Source organism: Pseudorca crassidens, chromosome 7 (genome assembly GCF_039906515.1).
Source record: "Pseudorca crassidens isolate mPseCra1 chromosome 7, mPseCra1.hap1, whole genome shotgun sequence".
Classification (NCBI taxonomy): domain Eukaryota; kingdom Metazoa; phylum Chordata; class Mammalia; order Artiodactyla; family Delphinidae; genus Pseudorca; species Pseudorca crassidens.
The window spans coordinates 100,851,898-100,874,936 of record NC_090302.1 but is presented as its reverse complement, the minus strand read 5'-3'; the positions used below and the strand labels follow the sequence as shown (position 1 = coordinate 100,874,936).

General features: G+C 45.8%; 1 protein-coding gene across 4 annotated transcripts in view; it reads left to right on the top strand.

Moving 5' to 3' along the window:
- Window positions 1-3,482: 3,482 nt before the first annotated feature.
- The window catches only part of PEBP4 (phosphatidylethanolamine binding protein 4), a 239,115-nt gene continuing 219,558 nt past the window's right edge, over window positions 3,483-23,039 (top strand). For 3 of the 4 annotated variants that reach the window (XM_067745149.1, XM_067745150.1, XM_067745148.1), the window contains exons 1-3: window positions 16,714-16,867; window positions 16,953-17,089; window positions 22,210-22,336. In XM_067745149.1, the coding sequence (XP_067601250.1) occupies window positions 16,971-17,089; window positions 22,210-22,336 (246 nt within the window). In that variant the 5' untranslated portion in view covers window positions 16,714-16,867; window positions 16,953-16,970. Of the gene's footprint in view, window positions 3,597-16,713; window positions 16,868-16,952; window positions 17,090-22,209; window positions 22,337-23,039 lie in introns of those variants that run through there. The other variant, XM_067745151.1, reaches the window with a different exon arrangement.

The following is a 23,039-nucleotide window of genomic DNA, read 5'->3' as shown; positions in this document are numbered from 1 at the left end:
CCTCCGCTGGCTACTCCAGGAGCCTTCCCTATACTCCCAATCCCTGAACACCGCCAGACCCTGATCGCCTTAAGGGCCCATACGCTAGGGCATCCTGGAGGGAGCTTGCTCCCCACCTTCTCCAGCCCAGAAACCTGCCAGGATTGCTCGCTCCCCTGCAGCCATCACCACCCAACAGCTCCCACACTGCTCCGAGTAGGTGACAGTGCTCTTCTCCCCTATGTGGGGTATGAGGTGTGAGGTAGGGACTTTCCATAAAGACCTTCTAGAGCGACAGAGAGACAGAGAGAAGGGAGAGGCCTCAAGGATGAGAACTGTGGCCTGGAGAACTGAAGGGAATGCATGTTTAGGGTGGAATTTCTGTATGATTTGAAGCTGTTCTTCAAGGAGTTTCTATGCTTGTCTCTGAGCATCCAACATTTATCTAACTTTCCTAGAAAGGACTCTGGTACATTTCTCACTCCTGGAGTTCTGGACTGGGAACTAGCATTACTAATGGGATTAGCATTACTGATTTAGTTCATTCAGGCCTTACGGAGGAAGTAAGTAACAGACTCAGAAAGTTTCCTTCCTTTGTGGGGTCCTGATTTCCTCTTCCATGGGAAGAAGGATCCCCATTTCCTCCCATCTTTAAACGTGGGAAGAATTGGAGACTGGAACTATTTGCGAAAGGAGGGGGCCAGGTAAATACGCAGCTCTGGTGGGCTCTAAGCTCACTTCTCACCTCCATGAGGAGAAACAAAATTTTCAACCTTCCAAGGGTACCATGGCAGCAAATGAACCTGAAAGACGCCACCGTTTCATAACACATCTGGGACCTTCCATTCTGTGGATGGAGTGATTCATTAGTATGTACTATATATGGCTAAAGAAATGGGCTTATTAGGTCAATGGTTGGTTGCTGAAACCAGCAGCCTGGGGCTCTTGGAAAGGAGAACTTGTGTCACTGGAATGAAGTGGCCCAGGCCCCTAGCTTCCAGCGAGAGGTCTAGCAGGTCCTTGGATAAGAGGAGTGGTTGGGGCAGAGCTAACCACTGGGGTTTTCTCACGGACACTCCATTAGTCCCCTCACTCTTGGGAAATGTAACTGCTAGAAAATACAGCTCTGGAGCTCTCCCTGCCACTGCCCCCAGGCCCTGCTCTCTGTCACCACCACCAACTCCTATATCTTCAGCTTGATAAGTTAAAGATCTCTAATACAAAATGTGATGGAAGGAAAGCAAGCATTCTTAAAATAACAAGAAAAAGATATACATTTTGAAACTTTTGCTTGTTTGTTTTACCTGCCTTGGGTCTTTGTTGCTGCGCACGGGCTTTTCTTTAGTTGCAGCGAGCAGGGGCTACTCTTCGTTGCAGTGTGCAGGCTTCTCATTGGGTGGCTTCTCTTGTTGCAGAGCAGGGGCTCTAGGCGCGCGGGCTTCAGTAGTTGTAGCACTCGGGCTCAGTAGTTGTGGCTCGTGGGCTCTAGAGCGCAGACTCAGTAGTTGTGGTGCACGGGCTTAGTTGCTCCACGGCATGTGGGATCTTCCCTGAGCAGGGCTCAAACCCGTGCCACCTGCATTGGCAGGCAGATTCTTAACCACTGCAGCACCAGAGAAGCCCACATTTTGATACTTTTACGTTCCAAGACAATTTCCAAATTGGTCATCTGAAGTGAAAGGCGCATGAAAAGCAACGGATAGTAGCTGATAACTAAAAGATGGTCCAAGTGCATTTTGAGAGTCTGTGGAGTTCTTTCCTGTTCTCCTAATATGAAGAACAGCAAAAGGTCAGCATAATCTGTTCACAATGTATTGTTTTTAACTGTGTGTGCTTGTTTATTTCCAGCATCTACTATGTGCAAAGTACCGTGGGGAACGCAGAGACAATTGGGGCCCTCACGGGATGAAATATATGCACAGAGAACTAGAGTAGAAGGAAGATACTGATGACTGCTATCAAGAAAGGAACAGGGCTTCCCTGGTGGCGCAGTGGTTGAGAGTCTGCCTGCCGATGCAGGGGACACGGGTTCGTGCCCCGGTCCGGGAAGATCCCACATGCCGCGGAGCGGCTGGGCCCGTGAGCCATGGCCGCTGAGCCTGCGTGTCCGGAACCTGTGCTCTGCAATGGGAGAAGCCACAGCGGTGGGAGGCCCGCGTACCGCAAAAAAAAAAAAAAAAAAAGAGAGAGAGAAACAAACTGCCCTGGTGCACAAGTGAGACCCAGATTAATAGAGGTGGAGGTGGGGCCTTCAGGAAGTCTATATCCACCCCGCCCTCCCTTATTCTCTTCCTTCTTTAAGTGGTAATTGAGCATCTGCTGTTTCCCAGGCACCGTGCTAGGTGCTAGACACAGCAATTCACAGGATACATATGGTCCCTCCCCCGTAAAATAACAGACCAACACACGTAAATGGCAAATAAAAATGGTCTGATAATACCATCATGGTGGAAGTATTGCAGATACTGGATGTAGATATGAGAGGATACCCAAGAAGTTTCCCCGAAGGAAGCGATGTTTAAATAACACCTGAAGGGTGAGCAAAAGTTAGCCATATGGATCATGGGGCAGGAGAGAATGGGACTCCTTGCAGAGAGAATAGCTTCTGCAAAGGCCTTAGGGTGGGGAGAGCATAGCTGACTGGGAGGATGGACAGCAGTCTACACAGGCTGATTAAGTTGTCCATACAGTGAGGAAAATGGATTAGGTCAGTGTTTCAAAAGTGGGCTCTATAGAACACTATGTCCTTGGATTTGTGTTTATGTGCACAGGCATGTGTGTGCACACACTTGTGTTAAAATATACGTAACATACAATTTACCATTTTAACCATTTGAAGTGTACAATTCAGTGGCATTAATTAAATTTACAATGTTGTGCAACCATCACCACTATGTATTTCTAAAACATTTATTACAGAAAAGAAAATTTGTAACCATTAAGCAATAACTCCCCATTCTCATAGCCCCTGGAAATTATCATTTTGCTATGAATTTGATAACTCCAGGTACTTCGTATTGGTGGAATCCCACAGTATTTGTCTTTTTTGTGACTAGCTTATTCCATTTGGCAAAATGTCTTCTGGGTTCAACCATACTGTATCATATGTCAGAGTTTCCTTCCTTTTATGGGTGAATAATATTTCATTATATGTGTACACCACATTTTGTTTATCTATTAACCTGTTCATTGATGCATGGGTCGTTTTCACGTTTTGACTGCAATGAACACTGGCATACAAGTATCTGTTTCAGTCCCTGCTTTAAATTCCTGTGTGTATATGTCCAGGAGTAGAATTGCTGGATCATAAGGTAGTTCTATGTTTAGCTTTTTGAGGAACGACTAAACTGTTTTCCACAGTGGCTACACCATTTCCCATTCCTACCAGCAGTGTGCAAGGGTTCCAATTTCTTCACATGCTCTATAACACTTGTTATTTTCTCTGTGTGTTCGTGTATCTGTGTCTGTATGTGTTTAGCAATAGCCATCCTAATGGGTATGAAGTGGTATCTCATTGTGGTTTTGATTTGCATTTCCCTAATGACTAGAGATGTTGAGCATTTTCTCATGTGTTTATTGGCCATTTGTATATCTTCTTTGGAGAAATATCTATTCAGGTATTTTGCACAATTTTTAATTGTTTATTTTGCTGTTTTTGAGTTGTAAGAGTTCTTTGTATATTCTGGTATTAAGCCTTATCAGACCTATGATTTGCAAATATTTTCTCTCATTCTGCAGTTGTCTTTTCACTGTCTTGATAGAATTCTTTGATGCTAAAAGTTTTTAATTTTGATGAAGTCCAATGTACTTATTTTTTACTATGTTGTCTGGTTTTTGGTGTCATATCCAAGAAATTATTGACAAATCCAATATTATAAAGCTTTCCCCTATGTTTTCTTCTAACAGTTTCATAGTGTTAGCTCTTACATTTAGGTCTTCGACCCTTTTTGAGTTAATGTGTGTGTATAGTGGATGGTAAGGGTCCAACATCATTCTTTTGCATGTGGCTATCCAGTTGTTTCAGCACCATTTACTGAAAAGACTGTCCTTTCCCCATGGTCTTGGCACCCTTGTTGAAAATCATCTCACCACATATGCAAGGGTTTATTTCTGGGCTCTCTATTCTATTCCACTGGTCTATATATCTGTCTTTATGCCAGTTCCACTTTGTTTTGATTACCCCAGTTTTGTACTAACATTTGAAATCAGGAGCTGTGAATCCTCCAACTTTATTCTTCTTTTCAGTATCGTTTTGGTTATTCAGGGTCCCTTGGGATTCCATATGCATTTTAGGATGGATTTTTCTATTTCTGTGAAAAATGTCATTGGTATTTTGATAGGGATTGCATTGAATCTACAGATCACTTTGGGTAGTATGGACATCCTAACAACATTAAAGCTTCCAATTCATGAACACAGAATTTATTTCCATTAATTTGTGTCTTCTTTAATTTCTTTCAGTAACATTTTGTAATTTTCAGTGTACAAGTCTTTCTCCTCCTTGGTTAGGTTAATTCCTCAGTATTTCATCTTTCTGATGGTATTCTAAATGGATTTTTTTTCCTAATTTCTGTTTCGATTGTTTAATGTATAGAAATGCAACTGATTTTTGTGTGTTGAGCTCATATCCTGCAACTTTGCTGAATTCACTCTGAATCATTAGAATTTTCTACATATAAAATTGTGTCATCTGACAATAGAGATAATTTTCCTTCTTCCTTTTCAATATTCCTTTTATTTCTTTTTTTTTTTCATGTAATTGTTCTGGCTAGAACTTCTAAGAGTATGTTGAATAGTAGTGGTAAAAGTGAGCATCCTTATTGTCATGGTCTGAAATGTGTTCTCCAAAAATTCATATATCAAAGCCCTAACCACATTCAGTACCTCAGAATGTGACTATATTTTGAGGTAGAGCCTTTAAAGAAGCGATTAAGATAAAATAAGACCATTAGGATAGGCCCTAATCCAATATGACTAACATCCTGTAAGAAGAGGAAATTTGAACACACAAAGCAACACAAGGGTTGCACACACACCGAGAAAAAACCATGTGAAGACACAGTGAGAAAGATAAATATTTGCAAGCCAAGAGGTCTCAGGAGAAACCACCTTTGCTGACGCCTTGATCTTAAACTTCCAACCCCCAGAACTATAACAAAATAAATTTCTATTTTTTAAGCGACCCAGTCTGTGATATTTTGCTATGGCATCCCTGGCAAGGTAATACATTTGTTTTTGTTTGTTTAATATTTATATCTTTTTTTTTTTTTTTTGGCTGCGTTGGATCTTTGTTGATGCACGCGGGCTTTCTCTAGTTGTGGCGAGTGGGGGCTACTCTTCGTTGCAGTGTCTGGGCTTCTCATTGCGGTGGCTTCTCTTGTTGCGGAGCACAGGATCTAGGCAAGCAGGCTTCAGTAGTTGTGGCACACGGGCTCAGTAGTTGTGGCTCACGGCTTAGTTGCTCCGTGGCATGTGGGGTCTTCCCGGACCAGGGCTCAAACCTGTGTCCCCTGCATTGGCAGGCATATTCTTAACCACTGCGCCACCACAGAAGCCCAATATATTTGTTTTGTTCCTGATCTTCAGGGAAAATTTTTCAGTCTTCCACCATTGAGTATGATGTTAGCTATGGGTATTTCATATATGGCCTTTATCATATTGAATGAGGATGTTTCCTTCTCTTCCTAGTTTGTTGAGTGTTTTTATCAAAAAAAGGTGTTTAATTTTATCAAATCCTTTTTCTGCATCAATTGAGATAATCATGTGCTTTTCCCTTTATTCTGTTAATGTGATATTATGTGATATTAATGTGATATTAACAGAATAAACACAATTACATTGACTGATTGTGGTAGTACATTGATTGACATTTGTATGTTGAAACGTTCTTGCATTCCAGAAATAAATCTCACTTGTTTATGTTGTATAATGCTTTTAATATGCTTCTGAATGCAATTTGCTAGGATTTTTACATCAGTATTCATAAAGAATATTGGGCCATAGTTCTCCTTTCTTAAAGTGTCTTTGGTTTTGGTATCAGGATAATGCTGGCCTCATAGAATGACTTAGGAAGTGCTCCCTCCACCTTAATTTTTTGGAAGTTTGTAGTGACATGTTTTTATTTCCTTCTCATTTCCTTTCGTGTATATCCTATAGATATATTTTGTGGTTACCATGGGAATTATATATAATGTCCTAAAGTTATAACAATTTAATTTGAATGAATACCAAATTAACTTCAATCACATACAAAAACTCTACTCCTGGGTAACTATACCCCCCACTTTGTGTTATTGATGTCACTAATTACATCTTTATATGTCTGTTCACTAACATATAACTATAATTACTTTTGTGTATTTGTCTTTTAAATCCTATACTTTTAAAAAGTGGAATTACAAACAAAAATTATAATAATACTGGCTTTTATGTTTGCCCATGTATTTACCCCTACTTGAGATCTTTATATCTTCGTCTACTGTCTATTGTCCTTTCATTTCAACCTGAAGGACTCTTGTTAACCACTTCTTGCAGGGAAACTCTATAGGTAATGGATTTCCTCAGTTTTCGTTTATCTAAGAATGTCTTAATTTCTCTCTCATTTTGAAGGACAGTTTTGCTGGATATAGAATTCTCAGTTGACAGTTTTTTCTTTAAATATCTTAAATATATCATCCCAATGTCTTCTGGCCTCCAAGATTTCTGCTGAGAAATCAGTTAATAATCTTATTGAGGATCCCTTGTGCATGACAAGTCCCTTCTCTCTTGCTGCTTTCAAAATCCTATTTTTGTCTTTCAACAGTTTGGTTATGCGTCTTGGTATGGGTCTCTCTTAGTTTATCCTGCTTGAAGTTTTTTGAGCTTCTTGTATTTGTAGATTCATGGACTTCATTGAATTTAGGAAGTTTTGGGCCATTATTTCTTCAAATAATCTCTCTGGCCCTTCTCTCTCTTTCTCCTGGGACTCTCATCATGCATATATTGGTCTGTTTGATAGTGTCCCATAGTTCTTATGCTCTGTTTACATTTCTTCATTCTTTTTTCTTCCTGCTATTCAGACTCAATAATTTCTATTTTCCTATTTTCAAATTCACTGATGTTTTTCTCTCTGCTAAAAAATGCTACCAAACCCCTCTAGTAAATTGATCATTTCAGTTAATTTTCAGCTCCAGAATTTGTTTTGTTCCATTTTATAATTTTTTATATTTTTGCTGATATTTTGATTTTGTTCATATATTATTGTCCCGATTTTCTGTAATTCTTTGTCCATATTTTCCTTTAGCTCTTTGAGTATATTTAAGACAGTTATTTTAAACTCTTTGTCTAATATGTCTGATGTATGAACTTCCTCAGCAACAGTTTGTGTCAACCTACTTTATTCCTTTGAATGGGCTTTGTTTTCCTGTACCTTGTGATTTCTTTTGTTGTTGTTGTTGAAAACCGGGCATTTAAATGAAACAAGCACCTCTCCCAGTCTTTTAAGAGTGCCTATGTGCCAGAGAAGTCCTCACTGATTAGCTGGGTATGCTCTAGGTCTAGGGATCAGCCCAAGGTGAAAACTTAAGGTCTTCTCAGGTCTTTTCTGAGCATGTGTCTTGCCTGGACCTGCATGTGGCTTTTTCAATTCCCCCACATATACAGCTGTTTTTGAATGTCTTAATTTCCCCAAGAGTCTCATCCTAGCTTCTGCTTGGGGCCTTAGATTGCCTTTTATGTGTATTCACCCATAATCTCTTGCCCCAGGTGTCTGTGGATCTGTAGTTTCCCTGCAGCTTTTGTGAACAATGCCCACTCCTTATCCCCTCTGAGATCTGAGTTAGGCAAGACAGAAACTAGTCCTTTAGACAATTCCTCGATAGGTTAGAACACTGCAATAAGGTCTTCTCTGCTCCCTCTGATTTGAGGGAGAAAACTGGTAACTGGGTTGCAGTCTCCTCCAAAGCAAGACTGAACTATGCCAAAGAGGGGGTGGGGCAAATGCAAGTGAACACGTCATGCAATTTTCTACTACTTTGAAAGTAGCTTTTTCTTTTCTTTCTTTCTTTTTTTTTTTCCAAACTCCTAATTTATCCCCCTTCATCCCCTTTGGCAACCATAAGTTTGTTTTCTATGTCTGTGAGTCTATTTCTGTTTTATAAATAAATTCATTTGTATCATTTTTTTAGTTTCCACATATAGGTGATATCATATGATATTTGTCTTTATCTGGCTTACTTCACTTAGTATGTTAATCTCTAGGTCCATCCATGTTGCTGTAAATGGCATTATTTCATTCTTTTTTATGGCTAAGTAATATTCCATTGTGTATATATACCACATCTTATTTATCCATTCATCTGTTGATGGACCCTTAGGTTGATTCCACATCTTGGCAATTGTTAATAGTGCTGCAATGAACATTGGGGTGCATGTATATTTTCAAATTATGTTTTTCTCCAGATATATGTTCAGGAGTGGGATTGTGGGATCATATGGTAGCTCTATTTTTAGTTTTTTAAGGAACCTCCATACTATTCTCCATAGTGGCTGTACCAATTTACATTCCCACCAAGAGTGTAGGAGGGTTCCTTTTTCTAGACACCCTCCCTAGCATTTATTATTTGTAGATATTTTGATGATGGCCATTTGACCGGTGTGAGGTAATACCTCATTGTAGTTTTGATTTGTATTCCTCGAATAATTAGCAATGTTGAGCACCTTTTCATATGTTTTGTGTCCAACTGTATGTCTTCATTGGAGAAATGTCTGTTTAGATCTTCTGCCCATTTTTTATTGGGTTGTTTGCTTATTTTGATATTGAACTGTATGAGCTGTTTGTATATTTTGGAGATTAATCCCCTGTCATTCGCATCATTTGCAAATATTTTTTCTCTTTCTGTAGGTTATCTCTTTGCTTTGTTTATGGTTTCCTTTGCTGTGCAAAAGCTTTTAATTAAGCCCCATTTTTTAATTTTTGTTTTTATTTCCATTACTCTAGGAGGCAGATCCAAAAAGGTATTGCTGTGATTTATGTCAGAGTGTTTTGCCTATGTTTTCCTCTAGGAGTTTTACAGTATCTGGTTTTATTTTTAGGTCTTTAATCCATTTTGAGTTTATTTTTGTGTATGGTGTTAGAGAATTCTAATTTCATTCTTTTACATATAGCTGTCCAGTTTTCCCAGCACCACTTATTGAAGAGACTGTCTTTTCTCCATTATATATTCTTGCCTCCTTTGTTGTAGATTAATTGACCATAGGTGCATGGGTTTATTTCTGGACTTTCTATCCTGTTCCACTGACCTATATTTCTGTTTTTGTGCCAGAACCATACTGTTTTGATGACTGTAGCTTTGTAGTATAGTCTGAGGTCAGGGAGCCTGATTCCTCCAGCCCCATTTTTCTTTCTCAAGATTGCTTTGGCTATTCAGGGTATTTAGTGTTTCCATACAAATTTAAAAGTTTTTTTTTTTCCAGTTCTGTGAAAAATGCCATTGGTAATTTGATAGGAATTGCATTGAATCTGTAGATTGCTTGGAGTAGTATAGTCATTTTCACAATATTGATTCTTCCAATCCAGGAACATGGTATATCTCTCCATCTGTTTATATCATCTTTAATTTCTTTCATCAGTGTCTTATAGTTTCTGCATACAAGTCTTTTGTCTCCCTAGGTAGGTTTATTCCTAGGTATTTTATTCTTTTTGTTGCAGTTGTAAATGGGAGTGTTTCCTTAATTTCTCTTTCAGATTTTTCATCATTAGTGTATAGGAATGCAAGAGATTTCTGTGCATTAATTTTGTATCCCGCAACTTTACCAAATTCATTGATTAGCTCTAGTAGTTTTCTGGTGGCATCTTTAGGATTCTCTCTATATAGTATCATGTCATCTGCACACAGTGACAGCTTTACTTCCTAGTCCATCATTTTGCATATGTTACCTGGATTGTTTTTATTTAGTTAGGTTTTTGTTTGTTTGTTTATTTTGGCTGCTCCAGGTCTTAGTTTTGGCATGCAGGATCTTCATTGAGACATGCAGAATCTTTAGTTGCAGCATGCAGACTTCTTCATTGTGGCCTTCGTACTTCTGAGTTGCAGCATGCATGCAGGATCTAGTTCCCTGACCAGAGATCAAACCCAGTCCCCCTGCATTGCAAGTGTGGAGTCTTATCCACTGGACCACCAAGAAAGCCCCTGAATTTTTCTTTTTAAAGATTTATTTATTTATTTATTTATTATTTTATTTTTGGTTGCGTTGGGTCTTAGTTGTGGTATGCGGGATCTTCATTGAGGCATGTAGGATCTTTCTTTGTGGCACGCGGGCTTCTCTCTAGTTGCGGCGTGCAGGTTTTCTCTTCTCTAGTTGTGGCACGCAGGCTCCAGGGCATGTGGGCTCTGTAGTTGTGGCACACAGGGTGAGAGCACGTGGACTCTGTAGTTTGTGACACATGGGCTCTCTCACTGAGGTGCGTGAGCTCAGTAGTTTTGGCATGTGGGCTTAGTTGCCCCACGGCATGTGGGATCTTAGTTCCCTGACCAGGGATCGAACCCACATCCCCTGCATTGTGAGGTGGATTCTTTACCACTGGACCCCCAGGGAAGTCCCCCTTGGATTGTTTTTTAAACAGCTTTATTGAGACATGTTACACATATTACACAATTCACCAAATTGTATGTATGTATAAGTTAAATGTGTATAATTTAATGGTTTTTAAAGTGTATAATTCAACAGTTTTTAGTGTATTTACAGATGTGTGAAACCATCACCACAGTCCACTTTAGAACACTGTCGTCACCTCCAAAAGACACTTCATACCTTTTAGCTATCACCCCTACCTTCCCCATTAACCCACCCACCCGCTCCCAGATTTAAGCTAATCAACTTTCTCTCCCTATATATTTCCCTACTCTGGTTATTTCATATAAATGGAATCATGCAATATGTAGTCTTTTGTGACTGGCTTCTTTCACTTAGCACAGTGTTTTTCCTCATCCCTTTGCACCAGGCTCTGTAGAAGGTGTAAAGTACCAAGAAGATAAGTTGGAGTGGGGAGCAGCAAGGGTGCAGAGTGGAGCAGGTAGACCCTTGGACTGGTCCAAAATTGGAGTTACACTCAACAGCCACAACACGAGGGTAAGGAGGTAGCAATATAGATGTTGGCAAGTGAATAGTAGAAATGAACGTTCCCAGGACCCAGGCACCAACATAGATAAGGAGAAAGGAGAGTGGTTAAAAGACTGAAGTTCAGAATGAGATGGAAGACTAGATGCAGTGGGAGTAACAAAATGAGTGACTAGGAAGGAGAAGAGGTTGTCATCAGAATGGCTGCTTGAATTTAAGATTTTTGGCATGGAATGGTTTCAGTGATGACAGTGCCTAAGAAGTCGCCATGGGAAGAGAGTCTGGAGGTGTTGGAAGAGGTGACCCGTAGATATAGATGTCACCCAGGGTCGATAGCAAGGCTTGGATCAGGAAACAAAGTCCCCATGCCAAGTAGCAACGTCTTCAGTGAGCAAGGAGTGGTAGGAAGGCAGATGACACTGATTAGAAGTATTTCAGATGGAATAAGCCCCATGAAATTTAGATTTTGACAAGAAGGCTGAGAGATCATGGTCTAGAAGCACCAGAGGGGAGTGGGGGTGCTCATTGACCTTACCTCCCAAACCTGAGATACATGGACAAGCAGCTTCTCAAGGGGACAGGGAGGCTCTGGTTATGGCAGGAGGTGGAGGTAAAGGGGTTTCAGTGGGGAAAGCAAAGTCCTTTCAGCAAACGGTGTTGGAACAAGTGGATAGCTACATGCAAAAGAATGAAATTGGAACTTTACCTAACACCAGATGCAAAAAATAAGTCAATGGATCAACGATGTAAATGTAAGAGCCAAGACTGTAAAACTCTTAGAAGAAAACATAGGAGTTAAGTTTCATAACACTGGCTTTGGCAACGATTTGTTGCATATGACCCCAAAAGCATGGAGAACAAAAGAAAAAATAGATAAATTGGACTTCATCAAATTTAAAAACTTTGTGTATCAATGTACACTATAAAGAAAAGAAAAAGACAACCCACAGAATGGGAGAAAATATTTACAAATCAAATATCCAACGAGGGTCCACAGTTCTGATACCAGTTCTAATGTGTGAGTTTTTCCCCCACACCAAGCAATTCTCTGACACCATCTGGGTATCCTACAGTTCAACTCAATTCTGACGCTACTTACCTGAAGGTAGCATCAGCTCTCACAGGTTAAAGGCTCAGTTCTACAAGACTTCGCCCCAACTTCTGGTGCCAATCAAAATCCAGGTTGTCACCTGGGCTTCTGACCTACAGGGTATAGGTTAGAGGTTCCAATGACCCCTTCTTGGGTTTAATTAATTTGCTAGGGCGGCTCACAAAACTCAGAGAAACATTTTACTTACTAGATTACAAGTTTATCACAAAAGGATATAACTCAGGAACAGCCTCACATACAAGAGATGTGTAGTGTGAGGTACGCAGGAAGGGGCGTGGAGGTTCCATGCTCTCTGGGTGTGCCACTCTCCCCAAATCTCCACAAGTTTACCAACCCAGAAGCTCTCTGAATCCCATCCTTTTGGGTTTTCATGGAAGTTTCATAATATAGATATGATCGATTAAATTATTGGCCACTGGTGATTGATTCAATCTCCAGCCCCTCTCTCTTCCGTGGAGGTGAGGGGGTGGGAGGAACTGAAAGTTCCAACCCTCCAATCACGTGTTTGGTTCCCCTGGCAACCAGCTTAGGTGCTTTCCAAAAGTCACCTCATTAACATAAACTCAGGGGCGGTTAAAAGGTGTTTGCTATAAATATCAAAACACTTTTATCAGTGTCTAACATCCAGAATATATAAAGAACCCATATTACACAATAAGAAGACAACCAATTTTTTAAATGGGCAAAGGATTTGAATGGACATTTCTCTAAAGAAGATATACAAAGAGCCAAAAGTTCATGAAAAGATGTTCCACATCATTAATCGTTATTAAAATGCAAATCAAAATGACATAAAATACCACTTCATGCTCACTAGGCTGGCTATAATTAAAAAAGAAACAGTAAGCACTACTGAGGATGTGGAGAAATTAGAACCCTCACTGCTGGCAGGAATGTAAAATGTAACGGCCACTTTGGAAAACAGACTGGCAGTTCCTCAAACTGTTAAACATGGAATTATCATATGACCCAACAATTCTACTCCTAGGCATAACCCGAGAGAATTGAAAATATAGGTTCACAAGCAAAACAAAGCAAAATGTACACAAATGTTTTTAAAGGCATTACTAGTAATAGCCAAAAAGTGGACACAACCCAAATGTCTATCAACTGAGTGGATAAATAAAATGTGGTATATCCATACAGTGGAAGATTATTCAGCCATAAAAAGGAATGAAGTACTGATACATGATACAACATGATGGACCTTAAAAACACTATGCTAAAGTGAAAGAAGCCAGTCACAAAAGAACACATATAGTATAATTCCATCTATATGAAATGTCCAGAATAAGCACATCTACAAAGGTAGAAAGATTTAATGGTTCCCAGGTTCTGGGGGAGGAAGGAATGGGCAGCAACTGCTAATGAGTTATTTGGGCTCCTTTGGGGTGATGAAAATGTTCTGGAATTAGTGATGATGGTTGCACATCCTTTAGTAATTTTTGTACTAAAACCCACTGAATTGTACATGTTAAAGGAGTGAATTTTATGGTATGTGAATTATATTTCAATTTTTTTTTAATGAGGGATGAAAGAAAAGAATGAGGGGGAATTTGGTCCCTGCAGTACAGCGATTCCTGAAGGCATAAATGGAAAGTTTGAGGAGAGAGGGAAAGCATGAGAGTCTGCGTCTGGGTAGAGAAAGGAGGTGACACTTGGGCAGTGATGGGGGGTGTCAGGCACAGGAGGCCTGGAGGGATGGGAGGGGGGTAAAGTGTTCCAGGAGCACTGGTCCAGTAGATCCAGGTGTCTGGAAGGACCAGGACATCTCAGGAAGCCAACCGATTTGGCCTTATTGATGGTGTTGGGAGGTAGTCTCAGCCCAGGTGCCTGAAGTAAGAGAAGGCAGCTTCAGGGATGGGCACCGAGGGGTCTGGAGATGGTGCCTCTAGAGTGAAGCAATTGAGCAAAACAGGCTGGTGATGGAAATGGGGAGCTGTGCTCCCCAGGCTTGAATGTGGCTCTCCAATCTTGGACTCTGAGTTCAAAGCCAAGTCCTGTAACTCCCCAAGGAAAGGATCAGATTCAAAAACACCAAGAACCGCTGCATTCTGTCAGATCTCTCCGTACAAAAACAAGCCAAAGAAAGTTAGATAAATAAGCAAAAGGGATCCAGGGCCCGAGGCCAACCTGAGTGGTTAGCTTCCTTCTGATATTTATAGAGAGTTAGGAGCTATTAAGTGAAATGAGGACGATCAGAAACAGAAGTGGCAAGTTTGTCAGGCATTCAAACAAGAATTTATTTAGCATCTAGGCCCACCAGGGAAAGCTAGACATAGACTAGGTACTGCCTCTGAGAAGCTTGTAGGCTGGGGGATGGGGAGACTATAAGCAAATCACTAAGTAAATAACTACAAAACTATTTTACAAACATATAAGAACAATAAGAAAAGGAGTAAATTGCTCTGATTCTGCATAACGGGAATCTAACGGAGTCTCGGTGTCAGAGCAAGTTTCTCTGAAGAAATGACCCTTCGGGATCCCCCAGGATGGACTGGGAAGTGAGGGCCGAGCATAGGAAGGCCCTGGGGCAGGAAATAGTTTGAGGACAGGCGGAGAGTAGAGAGACGTGGCTAGAGAGGCAGGAAGAGCCAGATCTTGCAGGGCATTGTGGGACACCTGGACGATTTGGGACTTTATTCCAAGAACAAAGGGCATAGAGGGGGAGTAAGTGGAGGCACAGTGGAGCTGCAAGAGGGGGCAGTAGAGCAAAATGGTTAAGGAGCATGGAGTCAGCCAGCGAGTGTTCAAATTCCAGGTCGGCCACTTACTACCCATGTGACCCAGGTCAGCTAACCTCTCTGTGCCTCAGTCTTCCCCTCTGTAAAATGGGATCATAATAGTACCTACCTCAGAAAATCATCATCATGAGGATTCAGTACTAAAAGCCTGGTGCTCACTGAGTAGGGAGGAATTGCTGACGTGAGTGGGCTCCACAGGAACAAGCCTGCACCGTGGACTGGCCCCCACCTCCCGACAGCCATTCGTCACTGGGGCTAAGAGCTGTTGGCACCCATGAAAGTTCTGGCATCTCTAGTGGCTGCCACTTTAAAGACAAGAGTCTCTTGGCCTTGGATGACCATTCTGGCACCATCACCCTCTGGCTCTGGCTGTCCTGTTAGCTCCATGAGGACAGGGACCATGGTCAGCCCATGCCCGGGGACCAGCCCAGGGCTCAGCACATAGGAGGTGCTCCTACCTGCTGGTGAGATGGATTGTGTGGGAATGAATGAAGGGATGGATGGATCTGTGGAAGAATATTTACACTATCCATTAATTATTGAGCATTCTCTATGTGCCAGGCACCTTACTAAGTGCCTTACATAATTCATTTCATTTTATTTTCACAACCGTCTTGTGGGGAGGCTGCTAGGAGACACTCTCCAGTAGGGGAGATCTTGGGAAGGATCTATGGGGGAGCCCTAGTCATACTTCAGGGAGTCTGATTATTGAGAAATGTGTTTCATTTGTAACCTCAAGGAAAGGCTTTTTGCTGGAAGTTGGGATCCTGGAAGCAGGAATTCAAGCGGAAAGCAAACTCAGCTGAAAACGGTTTCTCTAAAGATCTAGCTGCATAGACTGCAGAGCTACGATCTCATCTTCCTTAGCCAAGCGCAAGGGCAACGGGATCACTTGTTTTTGAAGGATGAATGTGGTGTGTTCTAGAGAGGCATGGGGCCCTCCAGCCCTGTGGAGGAGCTCAGAGCAGAACCCAGGAGTCCTCAGTCCCCCCCATCCATCCCCCCAAGGTGGGAGAACCGTCTTTGATCTCCCCCCATCGCGCCCACTCCCACCCGCTCTGGATCCAGTCAGAGCTCCACACACTCCTGCCTCCTGCTGGCCTGTTCCGTAGGGAATGCAGGCCGCCCTGCGGTCCCAGCCAACTGGTTCGGGGTGCACCCCCTCCTCCCAGCACAGCGCTGTGCACGCGGCCCCCTTCCCGAGCAGCCCTGCTGGCCTTCTTCTCCAGGGACTATTATTTTGGGAGAGTGCTGAGTTCAGCACCGCGGCAAGCTGTAGCGGGACGCGCCCTTCTGTCCTCAGCTGGCCCTCCGGAGCTGGCCCGGGGCCCGGCGGCTCTACCCCTCGTGCAGCAGCCCTTCCTACAACCGCGTCCAACCACGGCCACCGTCCGACAGCCCCAAGGTTGTCAAGACAGGTGGCAGAGGAGCTGTGGGTGGGAGAAGCAGAGCTGTGCAAGGGGCACAGCCCAGTCTCACTCCTGCTCCTAGAAAACCCAGCAAGTTGGGGCCCTCATCAGCACCCCCAGAACCCGAAGCCGGGGGTCACCAGCCTCCCAGGGTTTGCCTTAAAGCCAAAGGAGCGGGCTGGCCCTCAGCCAACTGACCGCGCACGGGGCAACTTGGGTGTGTGTGTGTGTGTGTGTGTGTGTGTGTGTGTCTGTGTGTGTGTGTGTGTGTGCAGGACGAGGGCCTCGCAGGAGGCTTGTATAAACCCTCCTGCTCTGCAGCCTGCTCTGTGCCCTGGCAGCAGGACAGAGTGACGGCACGGCCCTGCTCTCATGGAGGCGGGGCCTCGGCCACGACTGTCAGTTGAGTCCAGCTGGGAGGAGGCCCAGGGCCGCCCAAGATACTTGTGTCCGGTGGCGGATTAGCTGCCGGAGCCCAGGCTGCGCCCACCTTTCTCCCTGCTGAGCAGAGGGCTCTGTCCCACCAGGTGGGCCCCCAGGGTTGGGGGCTGCAGGGTGGGAAGGGCGCCCCCTGCAGAGGGCCAGCAGCACTACGGGCTCCTTCCATTCCAGGTGCCCAAGAGCTGGACCATGAGGCTGGCCGTGGCAGCCCTGCTCCTGGGCCTCACGATGATGGCCACCGGAGACGAGGGGGACAAGGACCCGTGCGTGTACGAAGCCCTGCCTGACAACGACGCTGTCCTCTGCAAGTAAGGCTGGGCGGCCCCCCTACCCCAGAGGGCAGAGGGAGGAGGGCTCCGGGAACCGAGGGCCACTGCCTCACAAGGCGGCCTCTGTGGACAGGCAGAGCATGAGTCAGCTCTGGGGCCACCCGGCTGGAGGACAACACCCAGGGAAGGATTTTGAGACGGGCCCGGGCCGTCCGTCCAGACGGCGGTTCTTCCAGGATCGGGAGGGCACACGGACCTGGCCGGCTCCCCCTGGGGCCTCCACACCGGAGGGGCCCTGTGGGGCTGGCCTCACCCTCCCTGCTGGGAGCCCAAGAGAGACCATCCCTGCCTACAGCCTTGAAGGCTCCTTCCCCCCAGCAAAGTGGCATTTTAAAGAAAAGTGGCATTTGACACACGGTGTGTGATGGTACCCTCCCTGTGAGAGGTGGTTGTTTGCTTTTCTCTAACAAGGCCCCGGGAATGTCAGGACAGGCAGGAGTGTGGCCACTGGACGTCGTTCAAAGAAGAGGCTGGGCGTGGGAGGCTGGCTGTGTCCCTTCCAACGGTGCAAGCTTCTCCCCTTCTGCGTCAGAAGTCAGCTCTCTCCTCACCCACTGTGGGTCAGAAAAGCCAGTCTTCATTGTCCTGGAGTCATGGGCCATCCTGAGGGCTGCCCAGGCCACATTGCTGCCAACACCCTCCGCCAGCCTGGTGGCCGAGGACACTGGCATCCCACTGAGGCCATCAGAGGTCAGAGCGGGTCAAGGACTCTCACTTCTTACTCTGTCTCCTTGAGTACATTTGAATTCTTACAGACATGACTTTTAGAAAGAAAAATGTTTTCCCTTAAAAAGTTAGATAGGGCTTCCCTGGTGGCGCAGTGGTTGAGAGTCCGCCTGCCGATGCAGGGGACACGGGTTCGTGCCCCGGTCCGGGAGGATCCCACATGCCGCGGAGCGGCTGGGCCCGTGAGCCATGGCCGCTGAGCCTTCGCATCCGGAGCCTGTGCTCCGCAAGGGGAGAGGCCGCAACAGTGAGAGGCCCGCGTACCGCAAAAAAAAAAAAAAAAAAAATTAGATAGTTGAATTCCCCCCCCCCAAAAAAAATAGACACTGATTTTGTTCCATTTTTTAACTCTGGTGAAACAGTCCTGTGTGCAGTTTTGTGTGGGGCAGGAGGGAACAGCTACCCCTGCCATGTGGGCACCAATGCTCTGGGTGCTCTGCTGAGTGGGACCTTCCCAGGAGTGGACAGTCCTTTCCCTCTGGCAGGCAAGTCAAGCCCCGCAAGCTGGGGATGACAGCAGGCCCAGGGCAAGGCCAGGCCGGGCTATGATCACAGCCCCATACAGAGCGCCTCTGTATGTTCCCTGTGGAACATGTAGAACGTGATCACATGTGTACGGTCACTGGAGGAGACCGGCTTGCACCCCAGCTGCCCCAGGCTCGGCCCTGCAGACGTCCGCACACTCGCACCCCGGTGGCCTGTGTACTGTGGCACATGCGGGAGCTCTGGGGCACCTGCTACCTGCCAGGAGTTCTGCTGGCGATTTTAAATCTTTGACTTATTTCATTGTTAACATAACCCACCAAGTAGGTGTTATCATCCCCATTTTGAAGATGAGGAATCCCCAGAGATTAAATAACTTGCCCACAGTGCTAACACACCTGACAAGTGGCAGAGCTAGGATTCAACCCCCCTCGTCTGACTACACGCATGCTCTTTCCCCACCCACCTTTAGCGGCTGACCTTCCTCCAGGGCCCAGAGTATCTCAAGGAAAGGGGAGCTCTCTCAGTCCATCTGGGCTGCTATAACACAATGCCACAGACTGCGTGGCTTACAAAGGACAAAAACTTATTTCCCAGCACTCTGGAGGTTGAGAAGTCCAAGATCAAGTCACCAGCAGATTCTGTGTCTGGTGAGAACCTGCTTCCTGACTCATAGATGGCCATCTTCTTGCTGTTTCCCACAGAGGGGAAGGGGTGAGAGAGCTCTCTGGGGACTCTTTTATAAGGGTGCTAATCCCATTCATGAGGGTTCCACCCTCATGACCTAAGCACCTCCCAATGGCCCCACTTCCTAATTCCATCTCACGGGGGGCTGGGATTTCAACCTAATGATTTTTCAGTCCATTGCAAGAGTCACTCTCAGGACTTCTTAGAAGACACCAGCAGATCCCCAGTTTGAGAAACATGGACTTACAGCACTAAGCCTGCCTGCTAGGACGATGGCTTTTGATTGTAAATCATCATTGCACAAGGGAAGCTTTTGTTTGTAAAAGATCACCACTGAATGAGAACACATCAAGGACATATCAGACCCCAGAGGAGAGATCAGTATGCTGGAGCCCCTCCCCAAGAGCCCTGCTCAGCTCAGGCTTCTGACTCCACCGAGAGACTGCCCCCAGAAAAGCACCTCCTTTCACGGGTATTGTTAGAGTCTAATAGGGAATTCTTGAAGTTAGGACTCAATACCTAAAGGTATTAATCTATAAGGGAGGAATTTTTTGTGCTGTGACAAGCAGTGGGGAAACATTGTTAAGAGAAAAGTTCTCCCAGAATAATACCTTACCCACTCCTGAGAAAGCCAGACTGGACTGACAAAAACTCGGAGAGTCAGAACCCTAGGCTCGGTCTCAGAAGTGAAGGAACCATAGTCGTCCAACCCTGACCCAATGGGTGAACCTACTCAACACCCCTCTCCCTGCTGCCTCCGCACGGGTGGCCTCAGTGGACTGTCCCAGGGACCAGGACCTGCCTCCCCAAGCCCTCTCTTCTGTGCTGAAAAGCTTCCCCCTCAGAGGGAACACCTTTATGTCAAGGCGAGGGCTGCCTTTCTTTCACTTCACCCCATTCTTCCTAGTTTTGCCCCCAGGCACTGGATAGAACAAATCTAGTCTCTGGAGGGTCCTTCAGCTGTTTGGACACAGATGTCATACCCCCCACCTTCACCCGCTGCTCTTTCTTCTCTGGGCATCCACCTCCCATCCTTCAATTCCTCCTTAGGGGCTTTGTTCTGGGCCCCCGCTTTCGAGAAGAGTCAGTTGGAGACAGACCCACACTGAGAACCATGCAGCAGAGGGTGGGTTGCCCCCCGAGCCCCCAGGCGCCTCTGTGAAGGCTACCTTCCCTCCATGGGCCTTTTGGTCTCCCTCGCTTTGGGGCAGGTGGGATTTGGAGCTTTTTTCATACCTGATCTGGTTCTTACAATGCTGAAGGGACTTCTGTGACCATCCAGTCCCAGGGAAGTGCAGACAAGACTATGCAGCCCTTCTCTATTGCCTACAGCACAATACCCCAAACCTAGCAGCAGCACACGTTTATCGCCTCGGTTTCTCTGCGCATGGCCCAGCTGGGCACCTCTGGCCCAGGCTCTCAGGAGGCTGCCGTCCAGCTGTTGTCTGGGGCTGCAGTCTCATCTGAAGGATGTGACTTGCAGGCAACATGTGGACTTCCATCCCTGGGCAGGCAGCGCTCCGTGGGTATGACGGGGACCTGGGGGGGACGGACCTCACTCCTGGTCCCCTGGCATGTACCCTGTGAAGGCACTCTCTGGGGCTTTAGGCCCACTCACCAAATGTCAACTCGGTGATTTTGCTTAACTGTTTTAACATTTGCAGCAGTTCTACTGGGATCAAAAGAGGAGGCACTTTTGTTCCCTGGGGAAGGCCCCCTCTGGTTCTCAGTTTCCCTCCTCCCCACCCCTTGCCTCTCCCAGTTCCGGGCTGTGGGCTGAATCTCCATCTCTCTGCCAGTAGAGGGTCCCCTCTCTCAGCCTCGGATCTCGATAGCTGCAGTGGCAGGGAACTGTGGCAGAAACAACCCAAAAATTCCTTAAAATGCTGCCGTGATGGGAAATGAAAATCCATCCTCTAAAACTTCTTTAAAAGCTATTAAAACTATGCCATTGGAAAGGCACTACTGTAAACTTGCAAGGAGTTAAACTGGCTTCAGTGAATAGTCCTGCTTCAAGGGGCCTGAGTCCTGGCCTTGGCTGTGCCGGTCTGAGGAAGCATCCTGTGTCTGCAGACTTGGGCTACCTCTGCCCAAGGCAGGACCTCAGGATCCACTGGAAGGGGTGGGGTGGTGGGAGGGGGAATGTGGGACTCTCCAGCGGGAAGTGATCCCTGTACTTCTCCCGGGTCCTGACCTCGGGAGCTCCCCTCCAGATCTACTCCCCCAGGGACATTCTCAGGGGTGCCCTTCAGGCATCACCCCCAGCAGGAAACGTGGCCAGCTCCGGGTGACCACTGTGGAGCTGGTCTGCCATGCTGGGCTTTTGGAAAGGCTGAGCGAATCATCTTAACCAAATGACCCCAGGCCTTGGTGATAAAACATGACAGTAGGATAGGGAAGAAGGGCAAGCAAAAAAAAAAAAAACGTTGACACAGAGGTGTTTTTCCCGTATCTGTTTGAAAGCCTGGTTTCCATCCCTGAGTTTCAAATACAAGTGAGCCCTTAAGTCTAACCCTGGTGAAGGTGTGGGATCAGCCTGCACGGCAAGCCCAGTTCTCAGGGCACTTGTGCAGTTCAGAGCTTCTCAGGGAGAAAGCAGATAAATGGGTGCACACCACGGACTTAGGGACTAGGTATTTCCCCCCTGAGAGATATTTGCATTTTGAAAGCACAGTGAATGGCAGATTGAGAGCCTAGGGTAGGGGCAATGCATCACCCAAAGAAGTGGGTTATTTAATTACTGGTGGGATTTGCAGGTATGGAGAGGGTCTTGATAATTTAGGGGCCAGAAAAGTCTGTGCCCATGAAGAAGCCTGTGCTAACTTGCTAAACCTTTCTTTATGTAATAAGAACATTCCAGAAAAGCAATGTGAATATATTGTTCTTATACGCGCAGTCCTACTTTAAAGACACTGACCAGGTTTGCCTCTGGATGTATATATTTTTTGAGAAGTAAACACTGACAGTAATGAGTACTTTCTGACCCCTGATAACCTGCCAGTCTCCGTTGTAAACACAAATCACCATTTTACTCCTCTTAGCGACCCTACAAATAGGTATTATTAGTGTCCCCATTTTACAGGTAGAGAAACTGAGGCACAAGTGGTCAAGTAACTCAGGCTACACAGGTCAGACTGAAGCCTTACGCACCCCGGGCTCCCCTAAGATCCTGACATGGGCCAACCACCTCCCTCTCTCCCTAGGGGCCTTAAGGTTTTCTACCCAGAGTTGGGGAACCTCGGCTGCCTGGTTGTTCCGGAATGCAACAACTACAGACAGAAGATCACCTACTGGACCGAGCCGATCGTTAAGTTCCCTGGGGCCTTGGACGTGAGTGAGCCAGCCTGGCTGGATGGGAGGGTCATGGGTCTCGAGTTCCCTCTGGGTTTGCTCATCTGGGTGACACGAAGCCACGTGCAGAGCCAGCTGGGTTGTCTTTGGTGGTACCAGATGGCCGTTGCTATAAGCACGTGCCTTCTTTAGAGCAGCCCCGCCACCTTGGAGGAGGGTGGGGTGGGTAAGAGGGCCGCGGGCGGGAGCTTTGGTGGGGCTCCGGGGCCGCTCCGCCGGGGCCTCTCCCTCTCCTGGGCCCCTGAGCCTGGCTCCTCAGTCAACATGGCGACCAGCCGGGGTGTGCTTTGGAGTCGGCAGAGAGAAGGAGGAGAGAGGGGCTTGTGGGGACTTGCTTCTCAGGGTGCAGAGTGGCTGGGCTTTCAGAGTGATCTGAATGGGGAGGGACCCGGCTCTTAACGGGCAGCGCCTCTCACGTAGGTTAAACAAGCAGAGGTCCGTGCCCTTGACTCTTGGGCATCGCAATATGACAGTCGCTCAGAAGTTTGCCCCGAGGGGTAGGAAATAAAAAATAGAAACATTTTAAGAATTGTCAATAACTATTCCTTTTGCTGGGAAATGATTGGCACCATCTTGTTCTGGAAGCTTCCCTGGGCTTGGGGATGCGATAAACCTGGGGAAGGGCGCTGGGGAGTGGGAAACGGGGCTGCAGCTGCTGGGGAAGCTGCTCCAGTGTCCTGGT